Genomic DNA, 24,424 nt, shown 5'->3' on the forward strand with positions numbered 1-24,424 from the left:
CCACATTGACGATGCTATCATTCAAAAAAAGTCACATATTAACGATGTTATCATTCAAGGAGTTCCATATTAACGATGTTGTCATTCAACAAGCTCCAAATTTTTGAATGGTCTCAATACTCCATCCTGAAAACATGGATTTTGAATCGAAATTTTTTTACGAAGGTACATATATTTTTTATTCTGATTCTTTTAATATAAAATGAGAAGGATTAAAAATCCTTACATAACTGATCGGATCTACACTAAACTGGATGCATAGCTATCTATTAATCTTCAGGAAGAGTTATTTTTCATACAGATAACATCCTGGAATGCAGACATTTAAGACTTTACCCCCAACAGTGAAGCAAAAGAATGCGGCCAACCGGCTTTTAAAATTCACAAAAGTGACCAAAATTGCTTTTGAAATCGAAGCAGAATTAACTTTTGCGCTGTACTGAAACTGTAATTAGGCATCAAAGTGTGTAAAATAGTTCATGCAAATCGAAATAGCAAAACGTAGAACAATATACTATCTTTTTTTTAATTGCATAATTCAATTAAATATGTATCTTTTTTACGCAAATAGAGACTTAGAAAAAACCAGTAAGTATTGAAAATCGAATAAAAATCATAATAATACAAACGCTACAAGACGACTATGCCATTCTCGACATTTTTAAGGAAGACTATGGATTGGAAATCAATATAGTACATTGTTTCATAGCTGGTTTTCTACTAATTCATGAAAAACTTAATTTAAAATCAATAAAAAAGTTGTAAAATATTTTATTACAGCAAGGGAAGTTAAGTCGAAATAAGTTTTATTTACAAATTTCAATTAATGCGTTATGTATTTATTGATATATTTCAAAAAGTTTCATTTATATTTTATATCCTTATAAAATTTAATTAATTCTTCTAAATAATAATAGCATGTCTATATATTTAATATTTTAATAAAAAAGTATGAAATTTGTTAGAATAAAACTTATTAATTTATGAATGAAAAAAAAATGAAAAATAATTTTTGTAATTTAACCTTTTATATTTCGAGCCGTAATTGTATAATGCTTTTTACGGTAATAAAATGTTATGAATTAATTCAAATGAATGTATTGTAAGTTATTTATTACCGTAAACTAAATTTTTTTGATGGCATTTGATAAAAATACCAAGCGTTATTTTGTGTAATTTTCTGCTTTTAGGAAAAGGAGAAATGGAGGTTACCGTACCTACATGAATTAATTATGTTGGCTTGATTTAATTGGATATAAAATAAAGTTATTTATTTTCATTCTCTAAAAAAGAGTTGGTTGGAAAATTTTGATTTCAAAAAGTTTAAAAGAACATAGTTTTAGAACATAGTTTAAAAAGTTAACTATATGAATAAGTACAAAAACAATTGCATTTTTTATGCATTAAACTGAAAACTCTATTATTAGTGGAAAAAATATAGAATATAAGCAGCTAAAAACTTTATTAAAAACATTCCCATTTAAAAGTAGTTAATTGATTTTAAATAATAGTGTGAAAACAATTATTTAAGATTAAGTTAACTAATACATCGGAATTTATTCAATTGCTTTTGTTTTTTAACTATTTCTGAAAATTACGTATTGTTATTTCAAAACTTATCCAAATTAAAAAAAATATGCAAAAATTATTTTTGCATTAGAAATAATCTGTGCATTGAGAATTGTATAGAACAAATTCAGATTTGCCTTAATAATTCAAAATAGCACCCATTGGACAAAAAATTTGATTCCTGTCCTAGATTGTTACTCGCGTACAATTACGATTAAAATATTAATGGCGAAAATAATTTAAAACTTATTATCCGAAATAAATTGGAAGGTGGTTACTTTTGAAGTTGGGGAGGAGGGAAAGTGGAGTGATGTTTAAGTTAGTTACTTTTTAAAAATCAAATGGAAAATACGCACTTTATTATTCAGAAATTCCTAGTTTTTGGAACAAACGACTTAGGTTCAAATTCCAGTTATAACTGTGTGGTTATTTTTTCTAATTAGCAAATTCTCAATCTAAAATAAACATATTCATTATTTTCCTGCAAAATAGGATTTAATGTGTTTATTTCTTACTTCAAACTAACAGAATTCATTATACGTCGAATTTTAAATCGCAATTTAAAATAAGATTTATGATATTCAGTATGATAAAAAAGGAATTTCACTGGAAAATTTTACTCAATTATTAAAGGGAATGCTTTATTAATTCAGTTTTTTTTCGAAGGAAAAAAGTAAGCAACACATTTACCCTTTTAGTACTCAACTTAAGCTGAAAAATTGCGCAAGGCCATTGTTAACCTTAGGACAAAATTTTTGTGTTCCACTTTGTTTTCACGACATCATCGCGAATGATCATCAAGTATTTATGATTTAAAAGTTCTGGGTGTCATCTCTGAGTTTGAACGAGAGCAATTACTAAGCTACTTGCCTCTACCCTACTTTACTTTCCCCTCCTTTTTCTTCCGCTTTTCTAAATACGATATGGCAACAAGTTTGAGACAAGAGAAAGTAATTGTTCCAAATCGTTTGCTTTCTTCTTTTCTGCTTCTCTGGGTGGAAATTTTATGGGTACACTGTGCTTTAAAAGAAGGATTTTATTCTCCTTATAACTGTTATGCTTCTGTCACGCCAGATTAAATTTAACTGTTTGTTAGGACTTAAAACTTTTCAGTGAATGCGAAGAGGCAGTAAAGTATCAAAAATGAATAGACACCAGAACAACATTTTGTTGAAAACGATTCCATTTCCAGTAATTTTCCACGAAAATATATATATCTGAATTTTAATTAAAAAAAATTTTAAATCAATATTTTTCTTATGCATCTAGCAAATGCCTGCACATTGCAGTTTTTAATAATTGTAATTTTAGATTTTCTCCCTTACTCTTCTTCATAATTAAATCATTGGAAATAGAAAAAAAATATTAAAAAAATAAACGATATTTTTTTTAAAAAATTAAAAGCGAAATATTACAATAATTAGAGTTTGTATTTCAAATAGTTATAGACTATGTTTCACGGATATTTTTGACGTGTAGAAATATTGCGTTTTAGAAAAAAAATGAGTTGCGAGTTTGTCATGATTATCTTTTTATTTGTTATGTTCTGATGCACTGTGAGATTGTAACAATTCGAATTACTATTGTTAACTTCATCTAGCTCTAAATAGCGACCTCTATACTAATAAATACGACACAAAAATATAATCTGAACAAAATCTCTGATTTTTTTTGAAGAAATAAAACGCAAATTTATTTAGTTTTTTGAAAACTTTGTCTCCGTTTCGGATGATTTTGGGATTTTTATTTATGATTTTAAAGATTAACATTTTGATGGGTGAAAAAATCTCACTTAATGGCGCGTTAATTTAAACAGCTGTTTAATAATATTTTAAATATATAAATTTGTTGCTCGTTTTTGAAACCCGTCAAGACTTTTTGAGCAAGATAGCAAATATTAAGGCCAGGATAGCGTGGTTGGTAGGGCACTGGCCCCATGTCCAAGGGGTCGTGGGTTTGATCTCCGCCGACCCGTGTAGTAAATGGTGACTGATGCACGCTAAATCTGTCGAGTAGCAAAATCCGACATGTTCCCATAATAAATCAATACCTCAGGGGTACTGATCCAGGAGTTTCCTTGTCTTCTGGATCGGTTCAAAATTACAAGGCTACAAGTCAATTTTCTTGTAATGAATAAAGTATGCTTTTCGCAAGATAAATTTTTTTAATCTGTTTCAGCAATTAATCAGTTGAAATATAATTAGAAATTACACTGGTATTAAAATAGTTTAAATAATGTTTATTTTTTAAACGTTGGTAAATTTATAAGGTATTTAAATAGATGTTCAAAGTTTAGTTAATAATAATAATAAATAAAAAAAAGATAAACCCTCTCTTATTAATAGTGAAATAATACTTGAAATAACAGAATATTTTGATAAAAATTATCTTTATTATTTAGAATCTTAAACATTTATAGAAATATTTAAAAAATTTCAAGAAAATGAAAAAAGTATACATATTTCAGTGTTCAATCTTCCACATTTTCGCTTAATAGAGTACAATTAGTATACAGATTGGAATATTCGTTTGCTAACTTTAAATAAAGTTCTCCATTTACAACGTAATCTTGGAGATTTTCAGGAGACACTATAAACAGTGTCTAGAGGAAATATTCCGTTTCCCCCTTAACTTATTATAGTTTTCTGTTATAGTTTTATATTCAATAGTCTATAGTATTATAGTTTTAGGGTTAGTTAATTTATAGTAAAAGGTATTAGGTAAGTTTATGGTTATATAAACTTACCTAAAACTATAAACTTACGTATTATAGTTTTATACTTATTATAATTTTCTTTAGCAAACTATAGTTTTCGATTAACTATATTTTCTAACAATGTTTCGCGGAATACTGCAAACAGTATCTCTGAGGCTTGATAAATCTTTCAATTTCCCCCCGACTTATTAAAAAATGTGACAGCCTATACAATCAATACAATTTCGTTGAAAGTTAAGCATTAATTGAATGTTAAATCCTGGCTGGCATTTTTTTGTTCAAATGCTTTCATTTTTATTAAAAAAATGTTCTAATTCCAATGTGTAATTGAAACTGCTTAGTGATACACAAACGTTTAAATGATTTATGAAATAGGATAAAAAAATTTAACATTTAATGAGCGTGAGGTTTTCAAAGAAATCAAGAAGAAGCTTTATGCTACATGGTTAATTGCTCAAAATTTTTTATCAACTCTTAAATTTTAAATATTATTTGAATAGTAGAATGCAAATAATATGCAGTATTGTATAAAAAAGTTTTCATATTGCATAGTATCTGTTATTATTGTTACTCACAAATAGAGCAGGTTCTTTTTTCCCAGAGAAAAGCTATAAGAGGTGTTTTTCCTTAAAAAAAATATTTTAAAAAACCTCTGCCTACGTAGGGAAAGTTTCAGTCTCAAGATTTTCTGCCACCATTAAACCGGTACAAAAACGAGTATTCGAAAATTCAATTGACATTAACCAGCGTTTCAAGGGTATTCGGATAGAACTTAATAATAAAAAATAATTTTATAAATGCCTTGAGTTAATTTAGTATTTCTATCGATATTTAATTCTTTTAATTGATCACTAATTAATATGGAAATTAGATTCAGCTCATATTTCTTTTTTACTTATTTATTTTAAGTGGTTATGCGAGGTGACAAAAATCGTTGAATTATAATAGCATTATCGACTGATGGTATATTATCCGTAAATGCTACAGTCATTGTTCATTGCTTCGAGATCGATTAGTTGATAATGTTTTATTTAATAAATATGATGGGTCGTTTAAACTAGGGTAAGTAATAGCTTCAGACAGCTTCAGTTTTACATATTTAAAAATATTTAGCTTGACTGATTATAATAGGATACAACACAAGTTGTTCCGTAATGATGCATTTTAGGTATAAAAAGGTGTGATAATAATAAGATACAACAAAAGTATACAACACAAGTTGTTCCCTAATGATGTATATTATGTATAAAAAGGTGTGATAATAATAAGATACAACACAAGTTGTTTCCTAATGATGCATATTAGGTATAAAAAGGTACGATAATAATAAGATACAACACAAGTATACAACACAAGTTGTTCCTTAATGATGCACATTAGGTATAAAAAGGTGCGATAATGATAAGATACAGAGCACAATTATACAACACAAGTTGTTCCCTAATGATGCATATTAGGTGTAAAAAGTATGCATATTAGGGGTCGCAACAAAAGCAATTAAAATTCTAAAAAATAAAAATCAGAAGCTCTATTGAAATTTTACTTTACTTTAAAACGTTTTTCAACAGCCGACCTAGTTTTTAATTCCCGACGACTAATGTTTAACTCCAGTTGTTTTGTGACTTTAAACCCAATCCAGAAAACGAAAGAAATCCTGGATCAAGTATTGGGAGAAATTGGCCTTCTTGGAGGACTTTTTGATGGAACTAACCCGCATTTGCGTTACATGGAGAAGAAAACCACGAAAGCATACCATGGTTAGCTTGAAGGCAAGGAGACTTTAACCCATGATCCGTTTACCACTGAGAATATTTTACGCCAGCCCAGTGACTGGTCCAATTCGGGTACGGAATTCGTATCGACCAGCCATTGCTGGGATTCGAACCCAGATCGCCTCATTGGGAGGCGAGCGCTTTATCCCTAGATCTCTATCTATTGAAATTCGCCTAATCACCAATGATAAATATGAGATGAATACCAAAATGGGATGAACACCAAAAACATTTATCGCTTTTGACAAAGATTCTAAAAATATGTATTAACACCATGTATAAATAAAATGTTTTCAATGAAAAACAATCTTCACTTTCTAATTTCATATTTGTGAAAGTTAGCAGAAAGTTCATTTCCTGTAAAACTAATTTTTAAGAATGCTGCAATACTGCATAACGTTTTGACTGCACAATATTTTTACACTCCGAGAAAAAAAAAAGTGCGGTCAATACTGACGGAATACGGTAAAAATAGCCGTGTTTCTGGTTTTATGGGAGCATTAAGAAGCTCAGTAATTTTTACCGAACTGCGTGAGTAATGATTAAGGTAAAATTAACAATAAAACATGTGAAAAAAATTCCGAAATGTGATAAAATTTAAAATTGGTTTGCTTTACAGTTATGTAATTTTTACCAACTGTGTGGTAATAAAAACTATAATTTTGAAAACCAGAAATTTCGGTGTACAGTTATCATACATGAACGGAAAAATTGCTAGCTGAATGTTTCAAATAGCGTATAATTTCTATTTTACTGAACAAAACTATGTTATTTTTTTAACATAAAATGTTATCACAAACAGCAAGTTAATTTTATCAGAATTATTTTTTGTCGTGTGATAGTAAAGAAGTGTGCGAAAAAATTTGTAATCATTAAAAAATATTACTTTTAAGACTGATATTCTTTTTTATAAAAACACTATTTTAGTTAGGAAAAATTTAATTGCTCGAAGATATTCCGAATATATGAAAATTTTATTTAATTTTATAATTAATTAATAATAATAAATAAAAGTCCAACAACAGCCCCAAATAAAGCCCAACACTTCCCGGAACAGTTAAAAAAAATCACGACCATATATTTATTCACAATACAAGCGATTTCAAAAACATGAAGGAAACATGAACGATTTGTAATACTACTGAAAGGTTTTTGTAATCTATTAATCTGACTGCTTAAATATATCCTTTTTTTTTTTAAAAAAAAAAAAAAAAAAAAAAAAAAAAACTAATTAGAGATATTGAAATGTAGAACATGGTTTTTGTGATAAAATGATTTTGTAAGTTACATTTTTCTTACTTATCAGAAACGGTTCACTAATTTTAACGAAATAAAGAAAGATAAATACATTTTTTTTAAGACGAAAGTATTTACTTTCGTTAATATTCAGCAAATGTACGAACTTTCTTCCCAGATACATATCTATAATATGCTTAAATGACGAAATATTGCTGAAACACCAACTAAAAATGGCGGACGTCAAATGGATTAAAAATATATCATGAGTTTTATCTGGTGATAAAACTAGATAATAATTTATTATTTAAAGTAACGCCAAGTAAAATTATTGATTTAGTTATGTAAAATAAATACATAATTCAATATAGTTCTTACAAATTGTTTTGTATAATTGCGTTTCTATTTATGATTTATCAAAAAATACTAATTTCTTCAATAATTAACATTATTTTTTAATATCTGCTTTCGTATTAAAATTATTGCTACTATCTTTTATACCCCCATCTAAATTGAATTATTATTACTAACAAAGGTAAAGTAAAAAATTTTATAATTCCAATAAAACCTACGTTCAAATGTTAATTATTGAAATTATTATTGTTAAATTAAATTGCATTTATTTATTTTTTTATGAATCTTTCATAACTATAGTTATGTAAGTCAACAATTTTAAAATTTTTAACTTAAGGAAAAGATAATTTAATTAAATGAGTTATTTTAGTTACTTAAATAAGTTAAATGACGTAAATTTGAACCAATTGAGTATTTATTTCTTGTATATAGTGATTTGAAAATTTCATTTAGGAATTGACGTTTTACGAAATAGTTGAACTTTTTTTTAAATCGACACATATAGCAAACATAAATTCTTCCTTTTATAAAACTCAGTTACTTCTATCATGTTATTTTTGAAAATCTTATTTTTGGAGATATATTTATTTTTTATTTAGTTAGTTTTTTTAGTTCTAGTAAATTATTCGAAAAAACTTCATTGTTGTCTGAAAATAAGTGAAGGGATTTGAAGCAAATTTTAAAATTCCATAATTTTACGAATTCCTCACCAAAATAAGAAAATTGCTGCTATAAGTGTAGTTTTGAAAGTCTAAATAATGAAAAAAATTGTAAAAAGATAAAATTGAAAAGAACAAACAAATATAAAAAAATATAAATTTGATAAAATTGAAAAAACAAATAAAAAAAGTCGAAATTTAAAAAAAATGGTTTTAGGTAAATATGAACAAAGCATTAAAATTTTCAAATAATGACCCTTTTCCTAAAAATCATAATCACAAACTGTCGAAATTATTCTAATATGCTGTTATTCTAGCAAATCGTTATTTTGTCGATAATCAAGCTTATCGTTATTCTTTCGACATTCTGGTTTTCGTTATTCTTTCGATATTCTAGTATGTCATTATTCGATGACATTCTAGTATGTCGTTACTCTGTCGAATTTCTAATATATCGCTATTTTGACGGCATTTGTTTGCGCATTATTTTGATGTTAGTTCCACATTTTACTAATTCGTTTCAATATTTCACAAAGAAACTTATTTTAAATCTTTACAACTTCATTAAATTCTAAAAACTTGTATTTAAAGAAACATTGTCTCAACATCTTAAGAAAACAGTTATTAATTATATTTTTAAAAAAATAATGACAACTTTGTTTTGTTTCTCTTCAGAACCTAAGAAAAGGAAGGGATTGGTTGACATAATTGCTGAAAATACCAAATGTGTATGGAACAAAAAGGTAGAACACACTGAAATCGAACGATTTAAATCCGTTGTCAATAAGAAATATAAACTCAATCTCAGTAAGTATATAGCTTTTTTTCTTGTAGTTACACTAATAGTTAGTCTTTTATGTGCGCAATTAGAATAATCACTAAGGAATTGTTATTACAGTACATAAGTTCAAGTTTTTTTCCCCAATATAAGTTTGTTAAATAAAGCATTACTTTTCATGCTCAACTTTGAACATGATCATTTTACTTCATCAGTTATTTTATTTCATTTCATTTAACTCATTATTCGTTTTTAAAACTTAATTAAGGATAAAGTTTCACTGAGATAAATTCTGTAGCCGTAAGTATGATTATTTTGCTCTTAATAAATACTACTTTTTTCTCAATTTTAATGCTAATTATTAAATTGATGAAAAATTAGAAGTAATTGTCTACTACATATTTCTTCTTTCGCTTGGGTTCTTTCGAATAAAATAATCAATAGATTCCTTTTTCGTATTATCTTAATATCAAATACAAATACATAATTTTTTATTTCATCGAACATCAGTATTATTTTTTGTTTATATGAAAGTTATTTTAAGTTAAAATTAAACTTCCTCCTAAGCGTTTATTCATTAACGTTTTTAATTATTTATTATTTATTATTATTATATATTATTTTATTTATTATTTTGTTTATTTTATTATTAATTCATTTTTTTTTCAAAATTCAAATCATTTTTACGATGTTCTGATAATTTCAAGTGATTAGCTAATTTTTAATTTACTATGCGCATTGGAATTTAAACAAAAATATTGTTCTTATCACGTTTAAATATTCTGAAGTTGCCTTATTTGTAGTACGCTTGTTCAATTATTTAAATTCACAAGACGATTAAAATTATTTTAGAAGTTTTATAAGTGTGATAATCAAGCAAAGCTCAGATCAAGCTTTCTCAGTTCTAGCTTGAAAGTTCAGTGATAAATCAGAAAAAATTCAATCACACTTTGCTTTATTTGCTTATAAACTTCGCAAAACGTATGGACTGCAATGTATAAGCTTCATTATTATGCAAGGAATTACGTAACGCTCACTCCGTAATAACATAAACGATAAATGAATCAAACGAAATCCTACCGAGGACTGAAAACATCGAAACCTTTTTTTTATTGTCCAATGAAACCTGGGAATATTTTCTAATAACCTCCTTCCAATTCCTCTTTGTTTTTACTTGCAATTAAACACGCTTTTATGTTTTGAGTCTCTTTTATATCAGTAGTTATTTGTTAGATCTCGATGATGTTTTTATTTATTCTTATGTTGAATCTAAATTTGGAATCCCTCATTTGCATTCTTTTTCATGTTTGGCACGGATTCAAAGAATATATAATAAGGGTGATCATTACCAAATATCCCGTAAAAGATCATACTTCGGAGCTAGAAAGATTATATGTCGTGCTCTAAAGCATAGGAGTGATCCAAAATTCATAGGGAAAATCAATGAAGCTTTAATCTACTCTCGACTAATGCTCATTTAAATTGTAAAAATTGTAACTGATGTGAACTTTATGATGCGAAAGTCCATTGCATAATTCTTGAATTCATTGAAAGTCATCTGCACTAATTACTTCACTTTCACACTTTTAAATTCAAAAAAGTTCCAGAAATGCCAAAAGGGAGGCTAATAATTGATAAATGGTTAAGAAGTTATCTAATTGGTTTATATAAAAACTATATTACACATCAGTTAGTTGTTGTTGTTGACGTATGCGAGAGGGGGTGCGATTGCTCTTGATTTTCCAGTGGCGCCATCTATGGCCAAGAATTCGACTTCTGCCGCACCGTAAGTCACACCCGTTTATAGGACGGACCCACTCCTACATCCATTCAATCATCCATAGATCGTAATTTTGATCTGATTCAGAGAACGATCGATCTCCAATCCAGTACCCCCTGAGGTTTTGATAAAGAGGTATTGATTGATTTGTTATGGGAACATGGAGGACTTTTGCGACTCGACAGATTTAACGTACATCAGTCAATTTACTACACGGGGAGTCTTTGGACGGCGGGGTTCAAACCCACGAACTCTCGGACATGGGCCCAGGGCCCTGCCGACCAGGCTATCCCGGCCTCACATCAGTTAGTTGGTCAGAATAACTTCTTGTTCTTAATAAGCCGGACTCTAATAGATTTTACTCACCAGTTTGTTGGTTAGAACTTATAACTTCTTGTTTTCAATAAGCCGTACTCTAATTGATCTTACCCGACAGTTCGTTTGGTCAGAACTCTCGATTTCGTGCTCTCAATAAGCCGTACCCTAATCGATTATACACATCAGTTCGTTGCTCCATATTTACTGGTCACATAAAAAAAATGCAGTAATGCCTGTAAAAATACTCCATTGGACTAATTTTTTTAGGAAATTATTGGGATCTTCACAAATGGTCTGTAAAGCATTATGATCGATTCTGGGAAGAGATTTGGCTATTCTACGGTGTCATCTCTTCAAAGCCGTATACGGAGGTAAGTCTTATTGATTTTCACTCTATCCACGATTATTGTACGTCATTTTTCTGCTGTTGATGTGAGGAAAAATATTGAACAATATTGCTCACAAGATATCATTACATAACTCACTCGGAACAAAATATTACTCACAAGATATCGTTACATAACTCATTCGGAACAAAATATTACTCATAAGATATCGTTACATAACTCACTCGGAACAAAATATTGCTCAAAAAATATCGTTACATAACTCACTCGAACAAAATATTGCTCACAAGATATCGTTACATAACTAACTCGGAGCAAAATATTGCTCACAAGATATCGTTACATAACTCACTCGGAACAAAATATTGCTCACAAGATATCGTTACATAACTCACGCGGAACAAAATATACCTATAAATATTTTTAATATTTCAAACACGCCTCATAGTTCCTATTAAATTCACAAAAATGATTTCATGCTGTTATTTTAGAAATATATTTTGGTTAGATATGAAACATTTCTAGGATGTTGTCTTTGAAATATTTAAATTTATATTGAAATATTAAAAATAATAACGACAATTTTAAAAATAGCTACCAGCCTAATTTTGAATTCTCACATTTATTAACGGAACAGTATATATATAGTTTTCTTTAGAATGTAGATATTATTTTTAAAAATGATTTAAATGGCGGCATTTCTCTAAATCCTACACTGTTTTGAATAATTTATTAATAATTCAAAACTGATATCAGTTATTTAAACATAAATGAAAGCCATTAAAAATTCATGGTGAACTTGCGATTTTTATTTTATCAATTTCTACTGGTTAAGAAAGAAGGCGTGAACTTACTTTGAGTGTAAATTGAAACAATAGCATTAAAAAACTGAGGAATGTCTAAACTAGACAGCATTTTTCACCGGATCAAGGTATAATTATTATTTCAACAACATTCATTGAAGTTCACTTAATAAGTTTGATATTGAACCATTACTTACGACACTGATTCCAGCAAGGCTAAAACAAGGAAACAATTTGTCAAGATGGAAGAATTATTCAAATGAGAGGAAATCATTTGAACCGGAATAAAATTCAATGCATATCACAATCTGTTTAATTTACGGTATGTTTAAATTCTTATTCAAATGGGTTGGCTCAATTATTTACAAATAATTTCAAACATTTTCATAATTTTCTTCTTGTAAAAATATTTTTCCTTGAGAAGGATTTTTATAAAGAGCAGTGCAATTAAAATGCAAAACTAATGTGATAAAAAGTAAAATTTACTATCTCCATCTTATTTCGTACTGAGGAAAAAAGTATGGTGAAAGCTACTTCAATATGGCCAAACTTATCGTGTTTCTGACTCTATTGGAGTACTAGGAAGCTCGGTAACTTTTACTTATGCACTTTGGTAATGATTTTGATGAAATAAACATATTATTTTATGTGTGCTAAAAGTTTTAAAGATGTGGTGAAATTTGGCAATTTTATAACGATACCTTAGAGTATGGCATTCAATCCCTTTATTCGGTTAAGTTTCTTTTAAGTTTTGTATTTTTTACTTAATGTGTGGTAATAAGAACTACAATTTTGAAAACCAGAATTTCTGGTAATCGGTTATCATATAAACGGAAAAATTACCAAATGGTTTGAAAATGTAGTTTTTTGGTTTAGTTAACCAGTATTATATTTTGTTTTGTTTTTTTTAAACTTTTTTTTACCATAAATGTCATTACCAATCAGTACAATTATTTAACCAGAATTTTTTCTTTTATGAATAGTTTAAAAATTTTATGAATTGTTTAAGAAATTGTCTGCTTCGTTATTGCTTATCACTATTAAAAAAATTGCGCAAGAATTACTTACAGACAATCTTAACTATATCTCACATATAAAAGTCACTAATGAATGTAAAGATTATCCTTAATGAATATAAAGATTAGACTGATTAAAATAATTACACACGCATTTCATAGTCTGAACTTCTATTGCACATTAATTGAAAATTAGGAGAAAGTTGTTTTTCCTTCTTTCTTTATCTTTTTAAAAATATCCTTGAATTTCCAATTAAGATATAGTACTGATTAAATATGAATATTAAATTATTCATGAGAACGAATAATTTTAAATTTATAAGGACTGCATAGTTAAATTATTTAAATTGAATAAAACAAGCTCTCATTTAAACTATTTTATATAACAAGCTGTAGTATTACTAGTAATAAACACATCATAACTAAAACTTTATAGATTCGTTTTATGATTTAAACTCATTAAGATTCATTAGAATTTTGTGATATGAGTTGGTTACCAGTTTCAAGTTTTTTTTTGTCGATTTGTAATCCAAACACTTCTCTGAGTTATTTTATCTAGAGGTTGTTTTGAGAACTTAACTCGCCAAAAAGAAGGAAAAAAAACCTTTCACGTGTAGAAAAAGACATCATATGTTTAGTATTCAGCTGTTGTTCTCAAATTATAAAAAAAAGTATTTAGGACTTGAGAAAATTTAAAAACTGCAGCATTTATTGTTCCGTTTTTTTATTTAAATTTTCAGGTTTAAAAATTATATAATCTTATAAAGTTTAATGATACTCGGTCACCTTCAAAAACGTGGCGTATAAATGCATCGTAAAAAATTTTGGTGTATGGTTGCAACCAATTATGGCGTTGGGGTAAACCAAGGACGTTTTTAAATACAGAACTGCAGTTATCGCGTAAAAACTTATATAAAATTGACAAAATAACAAATACTTGAAAAAATTAGTTTCAAATGTATTACTAAAAATGCACTTGTATTACTAAAAACTAAATGTTTTTCTAATGAAGCTTTAAATTTATACGAATGCCAGCAAATAAGAAACATAAGTACACGCACTGCAAAAAATGTTTGTTTATCTCAACACCAAATATGGTAGCAACTATACACCAAAATTTATTGCAGAGTTAACAATATCATTTTTTTAAGTTCTAAATGTTTGTTATTATTTTCCTGCTACGAATTTATTATTTATATTTGTATTTAGTTTAAACGCGTTTAATTGATATTATATCTGTTAAAATTATTTCAATTGCAGCTATTTCTTTAAAATACATTTAATGTAACAGCTTAGATCTATGTCGAAAGCGGTTACATTAAATATGTAAATGTCTAGACCAACCATGAATTAAGTTTCAAGAATACTAATACATAGTCACATTTCAATGTCTAAAATACATGTTGAAATTACTAAAAAACGTAGAAGAGCAACAAAAAAACTGTGGACTCTTAACAGAACTAAAAAGACTGATTTGTGCGCATGCTTGAACAATTGATCTCCCAGTATAATAAACGATCATTATTTATAATTGCAAGTTTAATCGTAAATATGGTTAATATTGAACTACGATTACAAGTAGCGAAGATTTATGATTACAAGCAATAGTGATTTGTAATTACAAGTAATAGTCAGCATTTATTTTTGTATGCTACAATGATTTCTGATTATAAGAAATGATTTCTACTGGGCGAAAAATTCTGGTGAAATTATTGCACTGTATAGAAATGTTTGGTACAAAAAAATAATTTAGTATAATAAAAACAAAATATACGGCATTCAAAGCTTTTATTTAGTATTTTTTCCCGTTCCTATGGCATCGGTTTCCTATAGCATCGGTATAGTTCTTATTACCACGCAGGTTAAAAAAATACAAAACTGAAAAGTAAATTAAACCGAATAAATTGTTTTAATGTCAGGCTCGTAGATATCACGATAAAATTTCCAAATTTCACCACAGTTACCAAATTTTATCACACATTATAAAATCATATTTTATTGCTAATTTTACTATTATCATTACTAAAGCGTTTAAGTAAAAAAATATCGAGGTTTCTGGTGTCTCCATAGAGTCAGAAACACTGTTATTTTAACATATTCCGATAGTTTTAACCATATTTTTTTCAGTGTAGTTGCGAGTAATAAAAATTCCTGATTACATGTAATGATGATTTTTGATTACAAATAAAAATTATTCATGTTTACTCAGAACAATGTTTTCTAATCGTAAGTTATTAAGATGACATCTTATTTCGATTCTAAGCGTAATTGGACGAAATAATTAATTACACTTCTTCCAATTGCGAAAGTATGATTACGATGGGACGTGTAATTGACTTGTAACCAAAAAGATGCATCAAAAGGGGTCAATTTTTGACATTTTTTAAAGTTTTTTTTAAATTTGCCATTTACATATTCATGTGTATTCATATAAATAAAATGCATATTTTTAAAAAAGTGTAATTTATTGAAATGCAATGAGTGCATATATTTGAAACAACCATGCCAAATTGCATAAAAGTCAGTTACGTCGTTTTTGAAAGACTTATTGTAGAAGGGTAAGTTCTCAAATGAATTCGATGGTATGTTTTTGCGTTTTTTTTTTTTCTTTATAAATACTTTTTTCTTGCATTTTGTTTACACTGCGCATGATGTCCTTCTGCATGATTTATTCTTTTTCCATTTTTGCTTTCTAGTAGCTTTTTAGTTAAATTATGCTTATTCTGTTATGCTATCATAAATATTTATACCTTTTGCATGATTGTTGCTGCATGCCAGTTTAAATTTTTGTAAACTAACATTATCATTAAAATATTTAAAAAAGATGTTTTGCTACAAAACTTAATAAATTAATGAATGAATATGATATAAATTTAAAAATTATGCTCTTTGAAACTTGAATTATAAATTTTGTATCAATAATTTTATATTAAAAAACATTTCAAACAAATAATTCAGTTTAAAAATAATTAATAAAATTCAATTTATATTTAAAAAACATTAATTATAAACTGGAAATTATTTAATAAATTAATATAAATTTCATTAATAAAAATTATATACATTATCATATAACTTATCAAATATTATTTAATGATTTCACTAATGGTAAATCAAAATATAAATTTTTATATATTATCAATTACAGTTTATAAAGGATTACTAAAGTACATAATTTTAACTCATTTAGTCATTTCTCATAATCATAACAATTGATAAGTAATCGCATAAGCTAATATAAATAATTTGAATTACAAATAAATCATCATGAATAATTATAACTATAAAAAATAATAAATAATATTGGAACATGAAGGTCAATAAATAATAAATTACTAATCACAAACGTTTTAGTTATAAGCTCTAGTAATCATTAAAAACAACAACAACGGTGAGTGATTTAAATTTTGCTAAAGAGTAGCTATTAGTAAGAAACCTCTGTACTATGAAACTCAAACTAAGTTTTTAATTTTTTGTTACAGTTATGATTGTGAAATTTGCATTTAAAAACTAATTATTTCATTAGTATTTATTTAATCTTATACTAAAACAAAGTAAAGCAACAAAATAAGGACAAAATAAATAAATAAGTAAGGATATTCTGCCTATCTTATTATTAACTCTGCTAATGCGAGCAAAACAACGCCTTCTGTTTGCTTCCAGATATATAGATCTGCAGCTCAAACTAAGGGCATGATGGTTAAGGTCATGTGCTCTGCACTGATGGGTCTTCTACGTTCTGACTATAGATTAGACAAGGTACTGTAAGTTATAGCCTGCTTTGCTTCATGTTGAATGCTATATGTCTTTTTATAGGTGCATCCTGCTTTGCTATATATACCTATCCACTGAAGTAACTTTTTATGTTTTTCCTCTCTTTCATATATACTACTTATTCAATATTTCTTAAAGATTTAAAATAAAAAAAATTTTGTTCATTACAACTATGATAAAAATCATTTTTATTTTTATTATTAAGCTATACTTATATATTTTCATTGATTTTAAACCATTAATTACTTTAAGAAATGTCTTAAAAAATACTGAACAACTTATATACCGATAACTAGAGTTAAGCATAACATGTATCTGTACTATTACTAATACTAGGAACATACGGCATGCGAACATACAAATTACGGCAGAGTGCTGCAATTTTTCAAATATGGGTCATGAAGTTCCTATCAATATTTTTTTTCTTTTTTCCCTAATTTTTTATTATTTTATTTATTTATTTACTTTTTTAAAAGGATATTCCGGTCTCACGGAAAAAAACTACAATTCAAAACTATATTGAACTTATAGGTACAATAGTATTTTATCTCGTTACATGAACATTATATTATGTTCTTTAAGTAGAGAAACAATATTAAGGAACAAGTGAAAACCAATATTAAGAAACAAGTGAAACCCAATGTAAACATTGCCTTGTAATAGTGGTGACATTATATTTGAAATATTAGCAATAAATGCATGTAATAACATTTATTATTATTTTTTTTTACTATTCGAGTTGGCATTTGTAAGCAGTTTGTATCAAAAACTATGTAACAGAATTTCATGAAAACCGGATAATCTGAAATACTAGAAATTTTGTTTAGTAAAAATGAAAATTAAGATGAAAATTTAAAAAATACTACTAGAGGGTTTTTATCAAAAGTTACGAGTAATTTTGTAGCATAGTAAATTGTAAACGTGCTGTATAGAATCTTAAAGGTTTGTTCTGTTTAAATATATGTTTCAATCAATAATAATGAATTTTATCAAGGCGTTAAGGAAGCTAAAGTTAATCAATTTCTCTCGATATGTTTTGGAAATTTTTTTTCGAAATAGGACATCAAATGAATAAGTAATAACAATAAAATAATATAAAAAGAATAACAATAAAAAGTTTTCGACATGTATCAAATACCCAAAAAGTAAAATTAGTATTAAGAACTTCGGACCGCTCTCCTGACGAAACTATTGGGAATATATTTTCCAGATTGCTGCTACCCCTATATTTTGGGAGTCAGAAGTATTCAGAGAAAGTACGTTTTTGTGTCTGATTTCGTAATTTTAAATATCACCTGCACTCATTAATTAACAGGTCCCTCGAGACATTAAGATTGAGTCTTAGAACGTGAAGAACATTAGATCAAAAGTTATTCAGGGTGGTCCATTTTTTTTGCGTGCACTGTAGATTGGTATTATGTCTTACTTACACCACGAGGTTCAGCATGCACTGATGAGAAAAATGAATAACAGGTTTTCACATACATTGTTATTTCTCAATTATATCAGTAAATACCATCGTTTAGCGTGCACTCATGGCATAAGGAGTATAAGTAAAAAAGAATGATGATTGTATTTTTTTTTTATTTCAACATTTACCACCATTATGATATTTGCCGCTGTAAGCGAGAAATAATAATATTTTAAAAAAATTTCAAGATGTATCGGACACTGTAGACATTTACTAATTATAGGTCTTTACAGTGACATATGTTGAGCCACGTTGGCTCAAGGGATACAGCGTTCGCTTTTCTGTGAAGTGAATGGGGTTCGAATCCCAGCAATGGCTGGTCGATACGAATTTCGCATCCGGCTTGCACGGACCAGCTTGCTCAGTGGTAGACGGATCATGGGTCCTAGCCATGTAACGTCTAATTTTCCTCTCCATGTAACGCAAATGCGGGTTAGTTCCATCAAAAAGTCCTACACGACGGTAAATTTCTCCCATCCAGCAGTTCCCTTGTCTTCTGGACTGGATTCAAAATTACAAGGCTACTTAGTTGAACATTAGTAGTAAGTCCAAACAAATGGGTTGGCTGTTCTACGACGGTTATTAAAACAAAATAAAATAACATATGTTATACACATGTAAACAAAGTCCATTATATTTTTAATAATTCAATTAATTGATGGTTTTTTAGCTCGTAAAGAATGGAAAGGGATTCGTTGATGTTGATTGGTTTAGTGGAGCTCGTCTGAATTTCGCCGAAAACATGCTGAGACACAGAAATGGGGACATCGCAATGATTTGTATTGGTGAGTATATAGACATCTTTAAACACTAATTCCTGAGAATAAAATGCAAAAAATAAGTCTTTGCAAGCTAGAACATTCTCTTTTAAAAGCAGAAACTTATTTGTAAAGGCATTCAGTCTAGACTCTGTTATAATCCTAAAATTTTAGAATCCTTATGAAAATATATTTATACCACGAATTATTATCAACAGAATCTTTCTTCTATCTTCTCTTAGCAATAAATAGTATAAAAAATTTTTTGTACTGCAAACCTTGCTTAAAGCAGCTTCAAATTACATACGAAACAAATGTTTATTGAAAATGGCTGCCTTCTAGCTTAATTCTCTCAGCCAGAACGTCAAAGATAAAACGTTTTAGTAGCTATCTGATAAATGTCACGTTTTATGTGGTAATGACATATCAGGTAATAAAAACGACATAATTCTGAGTAATAAAACCAAAATATATAGTATTTAATACATTTATATGGTCATTTTCCCGTTCACTTGGTGTCGGCTAACCGGAAATTCTGGTTTTCAAAATTATAGTTCTTACTACCTCGCATTTAGTAAAAAATATAAAAATTAAGAGCAAATTTAACCGAACAAAAAGTTTTTATCCCATGTTTTAAGGGAACAAAAAAAAATCAGAAAAATATAAATTCAACCGCATTTACCTAATTTTATCACACATTATAAAGCCATATTTAATTATTAATTTAGCAGAATTATAACCAAAACACTTCGGTGAAAATTGTGTTCCCATAGAGTGAAAAACCCGGCAAATGTTGCTATATTCTGGTAGTTTTGACTATGTTTTCTTTATCAGTATGCCTGTATAAATAAATTTTAATTATAGTTTATTTCAAACTGAAGGCTAGATTTTTCCTTTTAAATCTGACTATTTAATAAAAATTCTGATGTAATAAAAATTTTAATAAAATTATAAAAATTACATTCAATTGAATCGATAAATTAATAATTGAGCTCACATTTTATACATAAAAAAAAGAAAATTTGATTTGACAATTTCGCTATTAAAAATCGTAGTTTCTTAAATGACGTCAATTCAGAGTAAAAAGAAATTAAACTGCTTAATGGAAACAGGTCATTAGAAATAAATTGACAATAAAACGACTCAATTATGCAAATGCTCTAAATAGGTATTTAATTCCTCATTAAAATAAATATTTTTCTTATATCTAAAAGGACAAAACAGTCGGAAAAAGCGAGGACATTTGTTAAAATTATGGACCTGCCCTGAGCATTTCACATGCGTACCTTGGCATTTATTAACCTATCATGACTCAGAAATAAATGTGTATACGCGCCGACCTTGAGTATTAGGTGGGATAAGTTACGGAATAAAACAAAAACTAATTGATTTATTGAGTTTATTTTGTTTTACGAGTGTTTGAAAACGGCTATGACTGGAATTTCCCCAATCAAAGATAGACCGTAACAATATTTTTTTTTTCTTTCTATGAAAATCAACAGCCATTTCATTCAAAATTAACAACCGCAATCTCTCTCTTTATATCTATCTATCTATCTATCTATCTATCTATCTATCTATCTATATATATATATATATATATATATATATATATATATAGCATCAAAATATCAAATATTAATAAAAATTAATTAAAAATAAAAATAGACAAAATTAAAATAAAATTAAATGTTAACAAATTGAATATCAATAAAAACAAATATTAAAAAAAATCAAAGATTAAGAAAATTCAAATAATAATGAAATAAAATAAAATAATAAAATTGAATATTAATACAAAAATCAAATATGAATAAAAACTAATTATATAAAAAAATACTTTAATGTTGTTGTATAATGTATGTCTTTCAAAATTACCAAGGGAAATTTCTTTAGTATTTTTTTTTTTTTTGTTGGTGTTCTTGTAAAATTGCGTATATCCGGTGTGTGTTTTGGATTGAATAACTGGATGGATTACTTTTAATCAGATTGATAGATCTTAACTTTGATCTTGATCTTATTTTACAAAAATAAAATAAATAGATCAAACGTGGTATTTAGCAGCAGAAAAAAGATGAAAGTATAAATCCTGATTACAAAATAAGGGGAAAATATAATCCTTGCATTTTTTTAAAAGAACCGAATAAATTTAAAAAATATATCTACATTTCAATCATTTTCCAAGGTAAGTAAGCTATAGAAAATGTAGATTAAAAATGTGCATAAATTAAAAACACGAGTTTTTTAAAATTTGATTTCTCAGTAACTATTCGACCAATTTTGATCAAATTATGTATTTTGCCATGTAAAATCACGTTCTTTGAAATGATGCAAAAATTGTATACCTTACAATTAAATTATTTTTGACGATTAAGAAAAATAATAAAAAATAATAAATATTTACTGGAAGTTATGTTTTGCAGGGAATTAACTTTGAATAAGCAAAAAGGGCAAAATATTTTAATTTGCTTAAAGAATTCTGGAGATATAATACGAAAAAAATACATTAGTATTAAGGTGTCTAAACTTTGGACCACTCTCCTGACTAAACTATTAGGACCATATTTCCTCAATTGCGGCTAACCTGTATGTTTTGGGAGTCAAAAATCTGAATCCCTCGAAAAAAGGGTATGTTTATTTAGAGAAAGCGCGTTTTTGTGTCTAAATTTTGTACCTTAAAATATCGTCTGCTCTAATTAATTACCTTATTTGAGGTCAACCCTAGAACTAATAAAATTGAGTCCTCTAGAACGTAAAGATCCGACCATTAGATTAAGTAGTTATTCAGGGTGGTCTTTATTTTGCCCACTGTACAAAAGAGAACACTTAATTTTGACACAAAGCGTAACCCACATCGCGAATAGCGTTGATTTCTCCTCTAATTCAAACAGAATTCAATTTTTAAAATTAACTTCCTCAACTTGTGACGGTCTTTAGTTTACCAAAGGAGCTTTTTTTTTCTTCTTTTTTGTTAAATCATTTTTTGGGTTAAAGGTGTTAAAGTTTTAAATAGATTTTATGTTTTGAAAAAAAAAAAAAAAGATTTGGGATTAAATGGAAGAAAAAAAAATGGCGCAGATGTGTCAAGTAAATTAATGCTCCCAAAATATATAACTTAATCCTAGTATATGTGACATTGGGAATTTGGCACCTTTGGCGATGTTTGGGAGAGCGATAACCTTTGCAATCTGTAGTTGTTGATTTGGCGGGATTCGGTGGGTAATTGCTTTTTAGCCATTTTGCATTTACATGTTGGAATTCATTTTGCGATTTCGGGGTTTTGGTGACAAGCATAAACACATCAATTCGGCGTTAGCGACATTTTTTAAGGGTTTTACCAAACATATCAGTACAACAATGTGCTGTAACTTTTATTTTACTCCTTAGATCATTTATCTTTAATTAACTCTCTCATGCTTACAAATGTTTGCAACAATAAGTCAAGAAAATATTAAACCACGAAAATAAATGGTCAGAGCTTGAATTTTTATGTATTTTAAAAGCCCTTTAACCGTAAATGAAGTTAACACCCAAATAATATAAATAAACTTTTATTTCTACACAAAAAACCTTTTTTGAGTTTTACACACGTGGCAGTTAATTCGAGTTTTAAAATAACAAATCAGTTTCAATAATCTAGATAGCTTAAAGTCAAAAAAAATGTGTTGATCAAATATTAATTTGTTAAATTATTCAACGACGCTTTATCTAACTTTATTCATGAGTTATTAATTTTAGCATTAATCACTTATGTAAGAACTTAAAAACTAATAAAAATGTAATTCCATATGTATTTATAGACTAAGTGTTTTATAACTATATGTGATATGAATTAATAAGCTGTTGTAAGCCTTGCAAGCTTATACAAGCCTTTTGCGAGTTTTTATTCTTAATAAAAACTATCGTAAGTCATGTTATTCATCTGAAGGCCGAATCTGCAAGAAAATTTAAGATTCACCGTTTGCATAACAGAAAAAAGCGTGTAAATTGTTAATGGATGTTTTTTTTTATTTTTACTTTCTAAATGTTTCTCGTAGTTTTCTGTTGAAGACTTTTCCCTGACCTTATTGCACAACGCTTGTTGTTTTTAGAATTTTTTCTATTCTTATATAACTATCATCACGGACAATTTAAAGAATGCATGTCATATTTCAGGTGGTTAAAATTAATAGCAAGTAACATAATGGAACGTTTAAAAGTTTTTTTTTTCTGAGTTTGATAATGGAGATTCTATTTTTAGATTTGAACAAAAAGTTATTTTATAATGAGTTTTATAAGATCACTGAGGGGAGCTTTTGCAATCCTATTTGATTTTTAAAAAATGCATCGCAAAGATATATATTTATGCAAATCTAAATATAAACGTTAGAAATATTTTTTTTGTTAATTTACATGAAAGTTATTTTATAGCGAAAAATTAACTATTGCTAAAAAGTATTCCAAACTTATTTGCTTGTCTTTTTTTATGTAAGCAAATTTTATATATTTCATTTGATCTTTCTCTTTAATATTTTATTGCTTAAGAATTTCCTTGTTACAGTTATTTAAAAATTGATATTTTCTATAACGATAGATATTCCGATATTTTTTAGAAAACATTAATTCCGTTAAAAAATTTAATTTCATGAATAGCAGTATTAGATTAAACTTTATTTCTCTCTTAGAATATAAATTAAAGTTGTTTTTCAGAGAATCCAGCTTCGCAAAAATACTTTTTAGCAAATAATCTTTTCTTTCCCGTTGCTATTATGAGTTTTCAGCAGTAACTTATGATTATTAGGCAAAGCTTAGCCCATCTTTAAACAGCGCCTTTTAAGTTAATTCTGAAAATGGTGCAAAACGCTAATGTCAAGAAAACAGTTTTGAAAAGAAAAAGCGTTCGCGATATATTTTTTCCTATATAAAAAATTACTCCTACACTGCATCATCCAGGCACATAAAAATTTGCAAAATTTGCTAATTATTCATTAGTTTTAATAAATTTCATCATGGCAGAAAAAATTGAGCGAAATTGGCAAATTTTTTTATGAAAATTAACTACGTATAAAATATTTAGGCTTTTTGTTCGTTTTC

General features: G+C 27.5%; 1 protein-coding gene across 4 annotated transcripts in view; it reads left to right on the forward strand.

The window, feature by feature from the left end:
• The window catches only part of LOC107450051 (acetoacetyl-CoA synthetase), a 148,012-nt gene that overhangs the window by 81,121 nt on the left and 42,467 nt on the right, over positions 1-24,424 (forward strand). For 2 of the 4 annotated variants that reach the window (XM_087168285.1, XM_087168281.1), the window contains exons 2-5: positions 8,982-9,113; positions 11,450-11,553; positions 17,012-17,107; positions 19,264-19,378. In XM_087168285.1, the coding sequence (XP_087024411.1) occupies positions 8,982-9,113; positions 11,450-11,553; positions 17,012-17,107; positions 19,264-19,378 (447 nt within the window). The remainder of the gene's footprint in view (positions 1-8,981; positions 9,114-11,449; positions 11,554-17,011; positions 17,108-19,263; positions 19,379-24,424) is intronic. The other 2 variants (XM_087168291.1, XM_087168287.1) reach the window with 1 other exon arrangement.

Source organism: Parasteatoda tepidariorum, chromosome 1, assembly GCF_982258835.1.
Source record: "Parasteatoda tepidariorum strain Cologne lab strain chromosome 1, Ptep-v5.0, whole genome shotgun sequence".
Taxonomy (NCBI): Eukaryota; Metazoa; Arthropoda; class Arachnida; order Araneae; family Theridiidae; genus Parasteatoda; species Parasteatoda tepidariorum.